Source organism: Chanodichthys erythropterus, chromosome 8 (genome assembly GCF_024489055.1).
Source record: "Chanodichthys erythropterus isolate Z2021 chromosome 8, ASM2448905v1, whole genome shotgun sequence".
Lineage (NCBI taxonomy): Eukaryota > Metazoa > Chordata > Actinopteri > Cypriniformes > Xenocyprididae > Chanodichthys > Chanodichthys erythropterus.
The window spans coordinates 9997775-10017268 of NC_090228.1; the positions used below are offsets into that span (position 1 = coordinate 9997775).

Genomic DNA, 19494 nt, shown 5'->3' on the forward strand with positions numbered 1-19494 from the left:
CTTCGAATCATGACGACACGCCCCGTTTTTATAGAATCAAATTGCTAGCTAAAATCTAAATCATCACAAAAACGAACAATTGAATATATATCAGTGTGATAACAACTACCTTAAATGACCAAAACCATCTTTCAGAAAGTTTTATTTGAAGCAGAATTTATTTTTAAGTTTTCACTTAAGTCTCATTCGACTGCATTGAGAGGGCGGTGTTTATGACCTGTACTGCATCCAGCCTCCAGGGGGCGATCAAAGAGCCCGTGGCTTCACTTTTCAGAACGTATGAGACACACCCGGTCTATAGCCTTCCCCTGGCAATGGGTCAAAAATTAGAGGGGGCTTGGCCAAAAATGCATCTGCACATTTAAACTAAATCTAGTAATAAAGTGAAAAATAAATTTAATATATATTTAATATAGATCTGCTCATGTTAACCAATCACACACGATTCTGTTGAGCTTACATTTGCAATGGCCAATCAGAGGCGTTCAGATTAGTCATCGCTGAAACGCCAGAGTTTTGTTCAGTGCGCGAGCTGAACTCGGAATTCTAGCTGAATTCTCAGTCTCATCATACACAGATTTGGTGATTGTGTTCTTGAGAGCTTCGAAACTAATATAAACAGGTTTTCTATTTACAACGTATTTTTGAGCAATGTAGCCAATCACAAACTTACTTGATGATTTCTTGAACCATATCTTGAAATGAGTTTTTGTCCAGTACTGAGATCTGCACACTCAAATCCTATCGTTCTAATTTAACGTTTAACAAAAAAGTTTAGTTATTATGTAGGCCAAATAGGATATTCATTGTTAAGTCAGCTTAATCGATTAGCAGAACTTTGTGAGATCGCAATGAAATAAGATGAGTCACAGCTTAGTGGTCACATAGGGAGGGCTTTTATACACGCTTTTTATGCTTTATAATATGGAAGCTCGTTTTCGCCACTTAATAAAAAAGTCAGAATTGCCAGATATAAACTCGCAATTGCGTGATATAGTCACAATTCTGAGATATTAACTCGCAATATAGTAACAATTCTGACTTTTTTCCCCCTCGCAATTACGAATTTATATCTTAGAATTGTGACTTTATAACTCGCAATTGTGAGAAAAAAAAGTCAGAATTGCAAGATAAAAAGTCGCAATTACTGTTTTTAATTTTTTATTTAGTGGTGGAAACGGGCTTATAGGTAGCCTGGATGCCAGCCGAACTTAGCCCCGCCCACAACATTTTGAGGTCGGAGAGTTCGGTCTGGACGTCTGGACTCGATCCGTAGAGGAGAAATACTGCGTTCACGTCACCTCGTATTTACCGGAATCTTGAGATGACAACACGTGACGTTATATTCGGAGCTGTTCACGTCCTTTTGGTCCTTGGACTGGGAATTATGCGTTTCCATGACACCACTATCAACACCTAAATGAATCTACAGCGGTCAGGTGGTACAGCGGCCACGTGGTACATGTGGGAGCTCTCAGAAAACTACCAGCTTACAAGCTGTAATTACGATCTCTACGAGGACGTGAACGCTTTTTACAAGCTAGAATCTGGTAACTACAGGAATTACAAGGCCGCCTGAACGCACCTTAATTATGCCCGAACAGAAACTGTTCGGACCAATCACATTTGTCAGGGCGATGATTGACAGATTATCACCAGAAACGTAATCAGCCACGTCATCAAAGAGCGCTTGGGTTGAATTAGTTTACAACAATGATGGCTGTTGTTGAAGAACTGAGATGTGTAGATTCCGCCATCGCGTCCGTTATAGAAGATATCGACAGCGCATTAACTGGCAAGTACTCCGTGTATACTTATTCTTTTTACAACACCGGCAAAGATTGTTTACGCTCATCTTCTACTAGTTCCAGCATGTGTGCAGTTGAGTTCTGTTGACAACTATGCATCGCTCAACATACATCACTTACTCTGTAGCTCTGATTGGTTGTAGGTCTATCCAATTGATGTCTTTCCTGGATCGGTTGAAATACGCCCCCATAATCAAAGCCCAATGGAGCAGTATCAGACTCATATTCGAACTAGAATTGAGTATGACCACATCAGGCTAGCTTATAGGACTAATTTGAAGATCAAATTTTTTTGCATTTATTTTGGGATTTCATGACATAGACTCTGTTTTCATGGAGGAATCACATCTAGCCTTACCCTAGAGTTGGTTCACCCTCCACCTATGCTATGTATTATTTATTGGTTTATATGATTTATTATGATTTTCAATTTCACATTTTACCTATGTGATGTGGTGGTAATTGTGTTACTGTGTTGGTCCACCAGTCGAAGGAACATAGAAGAAAAACTGTAGTATTGGCTGTCTCGATGTGTGTGTGTGTATGCCAGTTAACCTTAAGATTTGCATGTGGACCATGTATGGCACTAAATACATTTTTTATTAACGTGTCACATGACACCAGGGAGAGAAAATGGCAAATTGGGCCCAATTTGGACATTTTCTCTTAGGGGTGTACTCACTTTTGTGGCCAGCGGTTTAGACATTAATGGCTGTGTGTTGAGTTATTTTGAGGGGACATACAAGCTGTACACTCACTACTTTACATTGTAGCAAAGTGTCATTTCTTCAGTGATGTCACATGAAAAGATATAATAAAATATTTACAAAAATGTGAGGGATGTACTCACTTCTGTGAGATACTGTAAATCTGTTCATTTGGGATGGAAATAAAAGAATTCGATGATTAAATAAATCGATGATTCTTTTAGTGCTTTTAAGGAAAAAAATACTTGGAAAAACAAAATACATATCCATTTCCAAAGGATGAGATCATTTTAATAATAAATATATTTAAAACATTTAAAACAATTCATGCAAAGAGTGTTTACACAGACTTTATAGTAAGAGGCAATATATATGAGTATTACATAATTTTTAAACAAACAAAAATGTGAAAAAATGTAATTTATTCATATTTATAAAATGCTACTGACCAAATGCACAATATGTACAGTATTTAGCTACATTTTGTTGTATGAGCATCCAGTCAGTAACTACACTGATGTCAGTCTCAAAGCTGGTTCTAAACTGTATGTTTTTGATTTACTGGACAGAATTGACCCATTTGTTCAGGAATCACTACACTAGTTATGCTTCTCGCTTTAAATTCACTTAAAGAACCGACTCACTAAAGTCATTCATTGGGCAGTCGGACTACATTAGTTGCACTACGTGTCAAGCTGTAGATTCAGTAATGTTGTATTGTGGTACTGATAAGTGAGTACTTCAGAAAAGTCTGTCAGAGTATTGTAGTCCAGTACTCCATCCACACCGAAAAGTGCACATGAAAGAACCGTTACCGGAATTAGTTCTAATATTTTCTAAATATTTTCTGAATAAGGACCTATTCTCTGTTCCCAAAACTGCTGTAAATGTGCATAATGCAAGTATACTGGATATTATCAGTCACATACATAGGTTATTGTTTTTTTTTACAGTTTTACATTATTTTTTACCTGAGCACACGACTCCTACATCCTCCTTGTGTTGACAGTCATGTTTTCCCCAGCCTGGAGAAGAGCAGCTCCACAGGGACGTCTCATTCCCCTCACACTCCACCTCATCCAGCCATATGGGTCCAGAACCAGGACCAAACCAGGCTGGTACCTGCTGGTTACTGAGGGCCACTCCACACTGCAGCTGTCTGCACACCACATGGGCATCTTTAATATCCCAGGAGTCATCACACACTGTCCCCCATGAGCCGCTGTGAAAAACCTCCAGCCTCCCTGCACAGTCTCCCCCAGAACCCACCAGCCTGATGGACCCGCGACCTGATATTCAGAGAAAGAAAAACACATTAGTGATCACTAACAACTGAAGAATCTGCCCAGATGTTGCTCTTCTCACCAAGGCAGGTGATTGACAGCTGTTGTGTGGAGCTGCAGTTGAGAGTTTGTGGAGATCTGCAGTTCCCCAGATGAGCTTCACTCCCAGAGCACTGGAAGCCCGTCACACACTCATGACTGTGTTCAGGACTGGATGAAGAGGAGCCGGAGAAGTTCAGCACAGAGCCACAGCCCAGCTGTCTGCAGACCACAGAGGATTCAGTGAGACTCCAGGAGTCCAGCAGAACTCTCCTCCAGACCTGATGGATGGAAACTTCCACCTCCCCCTCACACTGTCTCTCTCCAGACAACCGCACCAGACCATCATGAACAGCCAGAGAGGAATCTGAGTGAAAGATGTGACATCTTATTAAGATATTTCTAGATAAATCATAATATTTTTAAAAACAAAATCCCCTCACTATAGCAGATGACTCCAACATCTCGTCTATGAGAACATTCAGCTCGACTCCATGAAGAGATGGAACATTCTGAGAGTTTTGTTTCATTCCCGTCACAATCAAACACATCAGCCCAGATTTCACCACTTCCTTCTCCAAACCAGTCTGATCCCACAACAGACACAGCAATCCCACAATTCAGCTGTCTACAGAGGACGCTGGCAGCTCTCATATCCCAGCATGCATCACACACTGTGCGCCATTCACTGAAGTACTGACGCTCAACTCGACCAGAACAGATGTCAGGACCATTGACCAGTCTGAGATTAGTGTAACCTGAATAAACAAGTAAGAGTTTATTTAAACAGTATGAAACTAGAGTCAAGATAATTCAGAAATACAACAGCAGTATATTATGTATGTAATTTATCGAAATAAATGCCAAATCTTTATACTCAACCAGAACAAATCACTCCAACATCATTTTCATGAGAACAGTTGTGCTTCTGTGAAGATAATCGCGAACAGTCGTGTATCTGAGCTTCATTTCCTCTACACTGAATCTCTTCTGACCAAACTTGACCCTTTCCTTTTCCAAAAGCATCTTCTCCCAGCACCTGTACAGGAGCCCCACAGTCCAGCTCTCTACACACAACCTCTGCATCCTGCTGGTCAAAGGCAGCAGCACACACTGAAACCCACGTCTGACCATCACGTATCTCTAACCTCCCAGAGCAGCGGTGAGATCCGTCCACAAGTCGAAGTCCTCGTTCTGAGTTGTTGCAATATAAGGACAGATTAATTAAACTCTCTATCGACTTGAAACACAAGAGAAAACTTCCATTAAGGTTTGACATTCTGTATTTAATTAATTCATTTTATCTGCATTATTTGTTTCTGTAATTTTATATTTCATCTGTAATTTTATAATCTTCATTAAATAAAGAATGTAAATAAGACTGTCAAATCAGACTGCCTGTGAATAATAAAAAAGACATGAAATATTTAATGTGGATTCTCTGCATCATAGTTTATAGACCTTATTCACAGTAACGCCATCTTTGACTTTTAGCGGGAATGAAAACGAGGCTGTGAGGGATAGATCGGCTACATCTCTTCAGTGGGTGGGTAGTACTGTTAAATGTGTTTTTGGATTGTTTTGCAGATGAAACACTGCAAAAATACTGTATCTTTCCAAGAAATTTTAGTAGACAAAAAACAACATGAGCTGTGTAAAATTGTAAGTGATCTAGGAGCTTTATACACCATAATATATATATATATATATATATATATATATATATATATATATATATATATATATATATAATTATATATATAAATATATATATACATACTTATATATATACATATATAAGAAGCCATTGAAAACACTCTATCCCTCGCTTTCATACCTGTCATGGCACTGCTCTGAATAAGGTATATTACAAGAAAGTAACGAATGAGGACAAATATCATGAACAAAATAATTAAAAAGTTTGCATGCTTCATAAGATTGACACTTGATGCAGTTTGTCCTTACCAGCATACAGAAACATTATATTGCTTGAGTGAGAATTATGAGAGTGATGTGATAACAAGATGAGGGGAAGCTCACCTGAACACACGACACCAGCATCTTGTTTATGATTACATCGCTGTGCATACCAGCTTTCTGAACTGCAGTCTTTCAGTGCAGTTTTTGATTCACTACAGTATACATAAGCCATTAAAATTGGTCCTGATCCAGGTCCAAAGTGAGCATTATATTTTGCATTTACAGCTGTCCCACAGTCCAGCTCTCTACACACCACTGCAGCATCAGCCATATCCCAGCCCAAATCACACACTGTTCCCCATCGACCACGATAAAGAACCTCCACTGTACCAGAACAGGGATTATTGCCATTCACCAACCTCACATTCACACTGTCTATACATAAGAGAGAGAGAATTAGTAAACATACCAAACATAGTATGTAAGTGTAACATTCAATGTAAATGATTTCAGCTCATTTTAAAGAACAGATAACCTCTTGACTCTGTGTGTACTTACCAGAGGTGGTGAGTTTTACCATATAGCACAGAAACATCAGCATCAGACAACTCTCCATCTTCTCCTTCTGCTCGACACAAACTAATTCATCAACTCAGATGTAGCACAAGCTTCTCCTTCTGCTCCCTCAAACACACTGAAGAAACTGGCTCCTGTCAGTCCCCTAAAGAGAGAGAGACTCTCACAGCTGCCAATGACACTCACTGTTACCTTATTAGACACAACAGAGGAAATCATCAAACACAATCAGTGACAAATCAGAAAGCAGCATTTTTATTTTCTCCATATATATCAATAAAGTGTGAGCGCTGATGAGCGGGACTCCTCCTCCAGCGTGAAGAGACACTTCACTGAGGACAGACTCGTGTCAGTCATATGTCAGCGTGGAGATAAAGTCACACTAAACTTAAAGAGATTGAGAGAGAAACACTGCAGGTTATATTCAGCATCAAAGCCTGGATCTGCACACACAACACACAACACTGATGACTGATTCTGTAAGTCTGATCACTTCAAACGCTTGTAACTTAGTAGAAGTAGAACTTTTTTCATGAATTATTTGAAAAAAGTGTAACACTTTAATCTTATTGTTACTGGATAAATTGTGCATAATATTACTATTTTAGCTACTGCTTTGTTCTTTTATTTTAAAAATGAAATTTGATTACACCATAGTATGAACTATATTTTTGCTAAGAAATTCAGATTAAATATTATCTACATAAGTAAACCTTTGAGAATAATAAACAACAGCAATAAACATGTTTTATGCTGCAATGCTGTATTTGTCCAGCAGATGGAAGTAAAGCACCTCTTATTGAAGACTACAAGGGTCTGGCCCTGTGTTGAGCATGAAGGAGTGTGAACATGTTTCAGGACAGAAATCAATGTTTTTTCTTCTCTTATAGCAACATTTATAAGTAGCCTAACTTGTTTCATGTAGAGCTCATTTTCACTGCACATTAATTTTACACTTTATCTGTTGTTGTAACAGTCTATAGTCTATGCACAGAGGGACAGAATGTCATCTTTAGCAAGAGAGATTTTTCACTGACAAACTAATAAATTTGCCACGTAATCTTAAATATTTGGCCTTTTCATTTGAGTTTGATGCTTCATTCTATTAGAATAAACATTTAGTATTACATAGCAAAAAATTGTTTCTTTTTATAAAGTAGTTTCAAGAAGAACAAAAACTCAATATAGATGCAGGTTTGTTCCTCGTAAAAATTCCTTTCAGCATAAAAAAGTTTTCACCAATGAACAGGAAAAAAAAGTTTTTAAGATGTGTTGAAGAATCGAGGACGCGCAGCGTCTGTCACCATAGAAACATCATGTTGTGACTGCGAGCTGAACAAGCTCCTCCTCCTCTGTGAACGCGCACTTTGCTCACGCGCTGTCTCAGCGGAGCCTTTAAACCAGAGTAACGGTCGCTCTCACAAACTCACTCATTTACTGTATTTAATTAAACACGATTATATCAACTTTATTTCTGAATAGACCAGGAAGAGTAAAGTACTTGTTTTATTGTGCAGGTAAGAGCTGTAATTCTGCATTTTAATTATAACAATTTCGCTCTGTGATAATTTAGTTTGTATATAGGTTTAGTTTGAGACTTCAGCATTCATTATGTGTTTAGTTTAATGAGCTCTGGCATTCAACTCTTATTTAGCAGGATGTGTCGGTCAGTCATGTAAAAGTTAATTTTAAATAAAAATACAAAATACTTGATACCCCCTCATCCAAACCTTAGTTCAACCTGTGATCAAACAGGAAATTTCAGCACAGAAACCTCTTCCTGTTTCTTCTTGACATTGTGCTGCTGTGACATCATCAAAGTGACAGGTCTGATTACTGATGACGTCAGCAGTGATGATAAAAGGCTTGTTTGAGATGCGCCTGGCCTCGCCTTAAGTTCAGCCGAGAGTAGGCGGCTGCAGTGAGGGGAGGAGTGAAAAAAGTGCAGGCAAGATGGACAATTCTCCGTTCTCGGAGTGCATCAGACACCTGCGAGATCAAAGGCGGATATCGCGGGATTCACACTCGTGCGCTGTGTTGCTGATAAACTGGATGTAATTTACGTTCTGTTGCTTTTAAATTAAAATAAACATAATGAACAATACACCCAAAGTACTTGATATTTATTTACATTCGAAGGATGTGTGTATCAATCATTTTTTTTAATTACAGACATGTTTTTATATATTTTTATAAATATGATAACAATCACATAACCCACAGAGAGATCGCACTGTCAGAGACTTTTGGAATATTCACACATAATTTATACACATAAAATCATGGTATTAGTGTTTCAAAACCAAACATTTTAATAGAGATCAATACATCACGGTTGTTTAAACCAATAAGCTTTAAGCTGTGTCGTCATCAAGTCGTTTCCCATCGTGCTTTTGGTCAGCGCAGTCGGTGGAGAGCATAGACTGTAAAAAAAGAGTCGGTGGAGAGCAACTGCGCTCGACTGCAGAATCCGACACGTCCGCCTCGCCCTCGCGAGAGGTTTTTGACACACGTCAGCATGACATCAGAGCAAGGCGGACCACCCTCGGACACATTTCTAACCGGCATGCATCTCGCGATGATCACTGTTGATCGATTCTGCGCAGAATTTGCTCATCTCAAACAAGCCTAAGATGTGAATGATGTGCATTGACAACTTGTAATCACTTTTATGAGTGACTAAACTCTATTAAATTTTTTTCTTGTCACAGTCTTTCCTTGCTTTCTCATATTGCATTCTTTTTTGTTTAATCAATTTCCCCTCACATTGAAACAGGCCTGGAGTGAAGAGAATTCCACGGTTTTAGACAGACATAAAGTTAAACTATTTAAGTGTTTAGTTAAATTTTAAAAAGTTTTCTCACTCTAAAAAGCTGAAGTGAGCGGGGAAAGTATAAGTACATGACTAAATCTGCTCACACATACACCAGTAATCTGCATTTCACTTCTCAGAGTCTTAACATTCCTATTAACACAGGAGACGTGATGCACTCTTCCTGTTTTCTTCCAGCTGGGACCCACAGCAGGGATTCAGTACAAGACAGTAATAAATGATGTCTCCTGAATTAATCAGGATAATTCCCTGTATTGGATCTAGCTTTGGATTCCGTCCCATTTCTGCTGTCACATCTCTCGCCTACATTGTATCCTGACCTGTTCAGAGACGGTGAAGGTAAGCAGCGCTGGAATCATGTCAGAGATCGGACACGTTAGAGACACACGGGTCACCAGCAGTGGCTCTGACCAGGATGAGAAGCAGCCGAAGCCGCAGCCAAGGAAAAGTGTGAAGAAGAAGAATGCAGGATGGGGACAAATTTCTATGCTGGACAAAATAGAGGACTTTTTTCAGATCTGTGACAGCGAGGGAAAAGGCTTCATCACACGCACTGATATGAGGGTAAAGTAGGGGTCCTTCACCACTTGATATTTTTATCCATTTGTTATTGTCATTTTTTATTTATTTTTTACATCTGCCATGTAGGGCTGCAACGATTAATCGCGATTAATCGTTTGCAAAATAAAAGTCTGTGTTTACGTAATGTATATGTGTGTGTTCTGTGTATAATAATTATGTATATATAAATACACACACATTCATGTATATATTTAAGAAAAATGTTATATTTATATATAAAATATTTATGTTTATATGTAATATAAAATATATATAAATATATATATTTATAATACATGCATATATTTCTAAACTTTATACCTGTATGTGTGTATTTATATATACATAATTATTATACACAGAACACACATATATATTACGTAAACACAGACTTTTATTTTGCAAACTATTAATCGCAATTAATCATTGCAGCCCTACTGCCATGGCTTTGGTATAATTATATACAGTTCTGTATTCAAATGTTGTTCTTGTATTTTTTTATTTTTATTTTTTTTTTTAGCTTTCTATGGCCAGATTTTTTAAATTTCAAAATATTCAGGATATATGTTGCTGTCATAGTTCAGGCAAGGGAAGAGGAGCAGAGGACCTAAATTGTAGCAGTCTTACTTTTATTTACAAAAATGAAAACAAAAATAAGCCAAAACACTGGAATCATAGGAATAGATAAACCTAACAGTTTTTACTTCTATTCAAATACAACACAAAACAATGAACTTAATCAATCTTAAATACACAGGCTAAATGAGGAACCAAACAAGACACAGGTGAACATAATCAATTAACCAATGAGTAACCATAGTAACAAAGGACAAGCAAACAGGAAGTCCACAAACAGAACAGAACCATTACATTATTTTCCCTACTATTTAAAATGATGTTCTGTTAGTACAAAATAGGCAAATCAGAATATCTACATTTGTTTCTTTTGTTTTCAATCATATACCATCATTCTCTCTATCTTAGAGACTACACAAAGAATTGCCACTCACTGCTGAGGAACTTGAGAATGTTTTTGACTCGCTTGACCTTGACAAAAATGGATACCTGACGCTGGGAGAGTTTTCCTCGGGATTCAGTGAGTTTATCTTCTCCTTCCTGTCAAGAGTAACTCAAAAAATCTGCATATTTGTAGCACATCAAATTACGCTTTTACAAGGTGTAACTGTTCCCAAGGTAACTTTCTTCATGGACAGAGAGTCTCCAAGATGGAGGAACTAATGAATGCACCTTCTCAGAGCTCAGGAGATGAAGAGCTGTCAGGGAACGAGGATGATGTAGAGAGACATTTCAGCATGTTGATGGAGAGCTTGGGTGCTAGCAATGTGTTTGAGGAGTCAGTACTGATGTTTTACACTTGACTCATTGCATTGCAATACAAAGTTATCATTATATTGCTACAATCAGTAACAGATCTCTCTTCAATTCAGCCCGAGTGAGGTCCGCAGCCTATGGGCTCAGCTCAGGAAAGATGAGCCTCACCTCTTGTCCAACTTTGAAGAGTTTCTGGCCCGTGTCACATATCAAATCAAAGAGGCACAACAAGAGAGGAAGGAGATGGAGAGCGCCCTCAGAAGGTGACATGTTCGTTCTCCTATATGCAGCATGAAATGAGAATTTCCATCAGAGAATTGCCATCAGTCGCCTATGTTTAAGAGCCAATAGTCTGATTTGTTTTCTTAATTCCCCCACTGTTACTTGTGAATAATCCCTGTTTAGAGGCTTAATGTAATACTCTATAGAATGCTGTTTTATCCATGTCCAGTGACCGTTACCCAGGTTTTTACAGCACTTTTTGGTGGGAATAAAATGCATTTTGATTAAATCTAGGTCAGAATGATGTGATTTGCAATATGCACTGTTTAAAGATACACATACACACTTATGAAATCTTATGATCCTTAAATTATTACCTAACTGGATGTGCAGGTCTGAGCCAGTGTTTTGGAATGTAAATACTGTGAGAATTTGGGATATAATATTATGTGAAAAACTTGTTTGTGCTTTATGTTTTGATTGTTTTAAAGTGTTAGTTCACCCAAAATGGAAATTCTGTCATTTATTACTCCCCCTCATGTCGTTCCACACCCGTAAGTCCTTCATTCATCTTCGGAACACAAATTAAGATATTTTTGATAAAATCTGTGTGTGGCCTGCATTGCCAGCAAGACAATTAACACATTTTTAATGCCCAGAAAGCTACTAAAAACATATTTAAAACAGTTCATGTGACTACAGTGGTAATGTTATGAAGCAATGAGAATACTTTTTGTGCGCTAAAGCTTCATGAAGCAGTGTTTTTGACTCGCCCATCATTAGATATTGTTGAATAAAGTCGTTTTTTTTTTTTTTTTTGCGCACAAAAATATTCTCGTCACTTCATATCATTAAGGTTGAACCACTGTAGTCACATGAACTGTTTTAAATATGTATTTAGTAGCTTTCTGGGCATTGAAAGTGTTAATTGTCTTGCTGGCAATGCAGGCCTCACTGAGCCATCGGATTTTATCAAAAATATCTTAATTTGTGTTCCGAAGATGAACAAAGGTCTTACAGGTGTGGAACGACATGAGTTAATAATGACATTAATGAGTAATTAATGACATTTTTGGGTGAACTTACCCTTTAACATTGAATGCCATTGTCTCATTGAACAGGAAAGCAGCCACACATGACACTGAAATCCGCAGATTGTATGAAGAAATGGAGCAACAGATCATTAATGAAAAAGATCAAGCAATTCTGAAGGTAAAAACATTTTTTTGAACTGTCACTTCTGCATTTACACTATACATTTGAGATGTTTGGGATCAGTAAGATTTTAAAAAAAAAGAGAAATTAATACTTTTATTCAGCAAGGATGCATTCAATTGATCAAATGTGTCAATAAAGACATCTATTTATCAAAGAAAAAAAATATCACAGTGAGTTTCCACAAAAATGTTAAGCAGCACATCTGCTTTCAGCATTGATAATAATAAGAAATGTTTCTTGAGCATCAAAAAAGCATATTAGAATGATTTCTGAAGGATCAGGTGACACTGACGACTGGAGTAATGATGATGAAAATTCAGCTTTGCCATACATTTTAAAATATATTTAAATAGAAAACAGTTATTTTGAATTGTAATAATATTGAAATGGATTACTATGTTAATTCTCTCTTCCAGGACTCTGAAAATCTGCAGTTGCGCAGTCAGGACCTACAGCAGCGGCTCCGCGGTAAAGAACAGGAGTTGGAGCAGCTTTTCCAAAAACAGAGGAGGGTGAGTGCCACAAATGAACATGCAGAATCATACAAAATCGTAAAATTTTGTGCCACTCACATCTTCTTCAACTCAACCTTTTGTATATTATTTTCTTCAGTTAGAGCGACAATGCCGTGACCTTCATAGCGAACAGCAGGAGAGTCGACTGGAGAATGTTAAACTCAAAATGACCAATGAGGAGCTGTCTCGTGAACTTGAGCACACCTGCCAAGAGCTGGTGTTGGCTCAGGAGCAGCTGGGCATTCTGCAGGAGCAGGCCTCTCGACTACAACAGGAGAGAGAGATGTCAGTCTGTGCATTTATTATGTGTACACAGAAGTCCCATCAGTATCTTTGAGTCTCACATGCATACAAATACTTTTTACGATCACAGGGAGATGTACAGAATCACTGAAGGCTTGCAGAGAGAAAAACAGAGCTTGATGAAACAGTTAGATCTGCTCAGGTGAGATTGGTACGGCCTAACATATGCTGTAGACAAAGACAAACAACACAAATCTTAAATTAATTGCTGTTCTTTCAGAGAAATGAATAAACATCTACGAGATGAGCGAGACATTACCTTTCTGGTAAGTTTACCAATTTTAAATTAGTTTTTATTTTTATATTTTCCATTTCATTTTAATTAAAGTTTTTGTAATTTGGTGTTGATTTTTTTTTTTGTCTTTTTTATTAGTTATTTTAAAATATGTATTATTTTTTTTATTCATTTTTATTTTAGTTTTACTAAAATATTTTTTTATTTCAGTTAATTTTTTATTTCAATTAACTTAAATGTTTTTAAAAAATATTTTTAGTTAATGATAACACTGATTTATGCTTCTCATTATCTTAAAAACATTTTTTTCTAAAGCCTAGACACTAAAAATTTATTTTGCAGACAAATAATTAATCCTATATATGAAATTCTCTAGAAAATAAACTTATAATATTTTATATTATACAAATTATAACTATTATAATTTGTGTGTAACTTTGTCAATTAACATTTATTTTATTTCAATTAACGTAAATATTATTTAAATTTAATTAATTTTATTTTTTTATTTTAAATTTATTTTTAGTTAATGATAACACTGATTAATGCTTCTCATAATAAAACATTTTTTTTCTTAAGCTTAGACACAATTTTATTATAATTTGTATGTGTGTATATAATATTTTATTTAATTTTTTTATATTTTATTTTTAATGTTTTTAGTTTAGTTTGAAGAAGCTCAAATGGACAGTTTGTGCATTTTTTTTGGTCACAAAATAATTCCCATATTTCTCTTTTTTTGTGTTCTTTCATAGTTTCAATGACTTTACTATTTTCTAAAATGTGGAAAATATGAATTATAGAAAATGAGTGGGTGTGTTCCAATGTTTAATTATTAAGAACAATTAAAAACATAATATTTTCTTGTAATTTACACTAGAAGCGCAGCAATTCAATGAAGAAATCCTCACGCAAGCACAGACTGAGCACAGCTTCAATAAAATACACTGACAGGAAACCATCTGTCAAAAAGTGAGACATCCTCACATATATTCTCATGTGAATACCTACATACACGATTTAATGACACAAACATTTACTCAAAACTCTCTGTCATTTCAGAGAAGTTGATAAGGAGGAAGTGACTCAGCGCTTTAACAGGAAGACCACCTCTTTAGCAAACGGCTCACCCTTCACCACAGGGGATGATGAGAAGCAGAAGGTGGCCGGGGACTCAGAAGGTGTAAATGTCGGGGTGGATGTGGAGGATGCGCCACCGGATGGTTGGCCTCTACGCAGAGTCATATCCATCGAGGAAGACCACCTCCCCCACCTGTTGCAAGGAGACCCTCACCTTCTTCTGCATCAACTAAGTGAGGAAGAAGAAGAACGAGCTGGAGAGGAAGAAGGTCAGGGGGATCTGGAGACGAGCTCCCTCTACCCATCCAATGCGTCTCTGGCCTCTGCTGACTCTCCACCACCAGTCAGAGTGAAGAAGCCATCTAAAAAGAAATGGATCAGAGGAAACATTCCCTCATCTGCACGGGGTCAACCTGTCGGAAAGGAGACCCAGCAGGTATGTGACGGGGACATATCATAGAGTACCTCGTTTTATATGCAAAGAGATTTACATATTAAAGTCATAAAGGTACAGTAACAATAATTCTTGTTTAATTCAAATATCAGAGAGAGAGTGAAAAATGGTCAGTGCAAGAGTGCACTGAAAAAAAACGGTCTAGAATACGGCCCATTTAAAGTGTAATAGTGTTTTTTTTGTGCACTTATCAACACAGCTTTTATCTTTGCCTTAAAAATGTCACTGTGGATATTTCTGGCTACAGGGTCCTGCAGAAGGTGCTGCTGCATCCCCTCAACGTCTCTTTAAAGTCATTCTGGTGGGTAATTCCAGTGTTGGCAAAACCGCACTGCTGCGACGCTTCTGTGATGGACAGTTTCATTCTGCCACCTCAGCCACCGTGGGTAAGTCAATCTCCCCCTCCGTGTGCAATTTACAATTTAAAGGGATAGTTCACCCAAAAATGAACATCTTGTCATTACTTACTTTCCCTCAATTTGTTCCAAACCTGTACAAGTTTCTTTCTTCTGTTGAACACAAAATAAGATAAAAATGTTGGTAACCAGACAGTTGACGGCACCCATTGACTTCCATTCAATGGGTGCCATCAGCTGTCTGGTTACCAACATTCTTTAAAATATTTTATTTAAAACCTACTATACTATATCAGACGGATTTCTCAAAGCAGGCCACATCACATGAAAGGGCTTGGGAAGTCACACTCCCTGCATTTAAACCCTGCTGCACATTGCGCAGCAGATTATGTCAAACACCATCAATTCACTTTATTCAAAGTTTCTAGCCTTTCACCCCTGGACTCTAGTGGCCCATAAACAATCTAGACACTTGAAAATTATGATAAAAATGTTATTGCATTAGTTAAAATCAAAAACTAAACGCTGGACTTTTCTTAGACATATTTTTAGTTACTTTCAACCAGCTGGTCCCAAGTTAATTTTTAATCACTGGTATTTGGTCTTTCTTTAGAAAATATAGAACTTGGTTCGATATTTTGCTTTATAATTCAACAATCATAAGCAAGTGTGTTCAAAACACTTTATGTTCCACACAGAAATATTACTCAACAGTAACCTCTAGTGGTCATTAGCCCTCACTGCAGTAATGGTTTGTTGTACATTTAGATTTTCTTTTTCTTTTCTATTATTTTTATATGCCTATATTTATCTTATTTATATTTTTTCTATGTATATATTTTGTGTGTGTGTATATATATATATATATATATATATATATATATTAGAAAGTTTCATCTGCTCACCAAGGCTACATTTATTTAATTAAAAATACAGTAAAAACAGTAATATTGTGAAATATTATTACAATTTAAAATAACTGTGTACTATTTAAATATATTTGACAAAGTAATTTATTCCTGTGATGCAAAGCTGAATTTTCAGCATCGTTACTCCAGTCTTCAGTGTCACATGATCCTTCAGAATCATTCTAATATGCTGATTTGCTGCTCAATAAACATTTATGATTATTTTCAATGTTGAAAACAGTTGTGTACTTTTTTTTCAGGATTCCTTGATGAATAGAAAGTTTAAAAGAACAGCATTTATCTGAAATACAAAGCTTCTGTAGCATTATACACTACCGTTCAAAAGTTTGGGGGTCAGTAAGATTTTTTTTTTTATTTTTATTTTTTTAAAGAAATTAAAGAAATGAATACTTTTATTCAACAAGGATGCATTAAATCAATCAAAAGTGGCAGTAAAGACATTTATAATGTTACAAAAGATTAGATTTCAGATGAACACTGTTCTTTTGAACTTTCTATTCATCAAATAATCCTGAAAAAAAAATATTGTACACAAATATTTTGTACAATTGTACACATTAAATGTTTCTTGAGCAGCAGATCAGCATATTAGAATGATTTCTGAAGGATCATGTGATATTGAAGACTGGAGTAATGATGCTGAAAATTCAGCTTTGCATCACAGGAATAAATTACTTTGTCAAATATATTTAAATAGTACACAGTTATTTTAAATTGTAGTAATATTTCACAATATTACTGTTTTTACTGTATTTTTAATTAAATAAATGTAGCCTTGGTGAGCAGACGAAACTTCTTTTAAAAACATAAAAAATCTTAGTGGTTCCAAACTTTTGGACTGTACTAATATATATATATATATATATATATATATATATATATATATGTGTGTGTGTATATAATCTTATTTAATTTTATTTATTTATTTTTTTTTTTGTGCTGTACAGGCATTGACTATAGTGTGCGGACACTGAATTTGGGGGACAGTCACGTTGCTCTTCAGTTATGGGACACTGCAGGCCAAGAAAGGTGAGGCACTGATGGCGACACATTGTATAGAGTTTTGCGTTATCATCTTCCTATGTAGGACATTTACATTCAGCTTCAGTTTGTTTATTTTTGTTCCACAGTCTGTGCTGTTATCCTTTTAAGCATCTCTAAAAAGCTTGTCATCTAGACAAATCTATTGCGCAACCAAAACATAAACTCACTTGTCACTGATGATAAACATCTAGCATTAAAAAATGCACTGTCACTGTGTCCTGCAGGTATCGCAGCATTACTAAGCAGTTTTTCCGTAAGGCGGATGGTGTGGTGGTCATCTACGACATCACAATGGAGGACAGTTTCAGATCAGTCCGTCCCTGGCTGACTAGCATTCAGGAGGCTGTAGGCGACCCTATCCCTGTCATGCTCCTTGGCAACAAATCAGACAAGGAGAATGAGAGGGAAGTGCAGACAAAGGAGGCTGATATGCTAGCAGAGGTATGTACGGCACACACACACAGATATCCTAGTAAAATATTCACATCACTTAATATGCTTTGCTTTCACAAGTTTACATCACTATATCTAACACATTATGAATAAATTAATAGTATTTTGATATATTTGTTAGGAAACAAACCTGATGTTCTACGAGTGCAGTGCTTATACTGGAGCTAACGTGCTGGAGGCCATGATAAATCTGGCCAGGTAAGAACTGAAAGCACTCAAATACAATGTTACCAGACATTGTCGTAATATTTTGTTTAGCTGTGATTTTTTTTTTTTGTAACGCCTCACCCAGTGCTGCAACCCACAAAAAAGAGACGAGATGTATAAAACTGTGAAACTGCCAGCTGTCAGCAAACATTATCAGATGTCAAACGGAAAGCTTGCGGTTTCCTTTTTATCTTCAAAATGTGCTCATGATGCTCATCTCTACATCAGTCATACTTTTTTCAGACTATGTATAGTTGATTTACTTTGAAAGGCCCAGTAGGCTGCATCCGAAATCACATTCTAGTTATAAGTATTTACTTGAATAAGTAATTAATTTGCATTAAAAATGTATGTTCTTTATAGTGTGAAAGTAATCTGGCTGTACTACATTAGCTATGTTGCTACTGTCATGTAACCTACCAGCGTGAGTTCACTTTACTGCCATTCACAAATCCTCTCCTGTGGCTTCATGGGACAGTACTTCAGAATCTTGGTAGAAGTAGCAAGCCTTAAACTTTGTCAAGTGGACATGGGAAGTTTATTTGGACAGACCCTCAATGTATACAATGAAACATGATTGCAATGGTTCCACCGGTAGTAGGCACTCATGCAACGTAAGCAATAATGTACATCCAAATGAACAAGATGGAGAAAAGTTAGAGAGAGAAGGACATATAAAGTGGACTTAAATGCAACCTAAGTGTGTGGCGGCCATTTTGAGACCACATGTCCCAATACTATTAACAGAAATGGTCTTATTGGGAGATGCAAGGTTTGTGGCTCTTCCATTGGAAAAAAGCGTAATGGCCAACTTGATTCAGGTGTGCCTTGATAATTCAATTATGTCAAGGCTGTAATGTAATTGGTTATGTTGAGCGACAGTCACTCACCGTTTGCAGATACCTTAGAAATGTCGTGCAGTTGTCTTCTCTTATAAAACAGCATTTTTTTTCATGGTGTAAACTCTGAAAATAGATCAATCCAAAACCAATATTTAAGAACAAACAGATTGATTGATTAAATAAGGCGTTTTCCCACAAAAGTAGTTTATTCAGCATAGTGAAGCCTCTGCTTCATTGACATCCGTTAAAAAAATCCTCCTTCCCTGCATACGTTCATTATTTTTATATTAATATTTATATCAGTATTTTATTTTCTATTTTATAAGTATTTTAATGAACTCTGATATGTTTGTAGAGTCCTGAGGGAACAGGAAGACAGAGTATGGGTGAATACGGTCAGACTGGTGGATCAACCAATGAAGAAGAAAGCCTGCTGCAAGTGACCACACACATATATACACACACACTCGTGGGTGAAATCACTCTGTGCTTTGTATCATCATCAAACAACCTTATACTCAATGTATATAATTTAATGTTGGCTAAAAGAGGGCAATTCACTTTACCTGAATCAAAA

The 19494-nt window shown here is 36.6% G+C and overlaps 1 protein-coding gene and 1 pseudogene across 1 annotated transcript; one reads left to right on the forward strand and one right to left on the reverse strand.

Moving 5' to 3' along the window:
• LOC137024541 (uncharacterized) overlaps window positions 1-6373 on the reverse strand; it is a 101531-nt pseudogene extending 95158 nt beyond the window's left edge.
• Window positions 6374-9523: 3150 nt separating this feature from the next.
• On the forward strand, window positions 9524-19462 carry cracr2ab (calcium release activated channel regulator 2Ab). Its single transcript, XM_067390953.1, has 16 exons — window positions 9524-9730; window positions 10712-10823; window positions 10922-11081; window positions 11176-11322; window positions 12403-12493; window positions 12916-13011; window positions 13112-13299; window positions 13388-13459; window positions 13538-13583; window positions 14433-14524; window positions 14615-15068; window positions 15334-15472; window positions 17319-17400; window positions 17640-17856; window positions 17990-18066; window positions 19273-19462. The coding sequence occupies exons 1-16, from the start codon at window positions 9524-9526 to the stop codon at window positions 19358-19360; spliced, it is 2268 nt and encodes a 755-aa protein (XP_067247054.1). The 3' UTR covers window positions 19361-19462.
• The last annotated feature ends 32 nt before the right edge of the window (window positions 19463-19494 follow it).

Excerpts from the sequence above, each read along its gene's own strand:
- cracr2ab (XM_067390953.1), top strand. The coding sequence starts at position 9,524 with ATGTCAGAGATCGGACACGTTAGAGACACACGGGTCACCAGCAGTGGC. Across the intron at positions 13,460-13,537 it reads AAACAGTTAGATCTGCTCAG|AGAAATGAATAAACATCTAC; the intron begins GTGAGATTGGTA and ends CTGTTCTTTCAG. Across the intron at positions 18,067-19,272 it reads GCCATGATAAATCTGGCCAG|AGTCCTGAGGGAACAGGAAG; the intron begins GTAAGAACTGAA and ends ATATGTTTGTAG.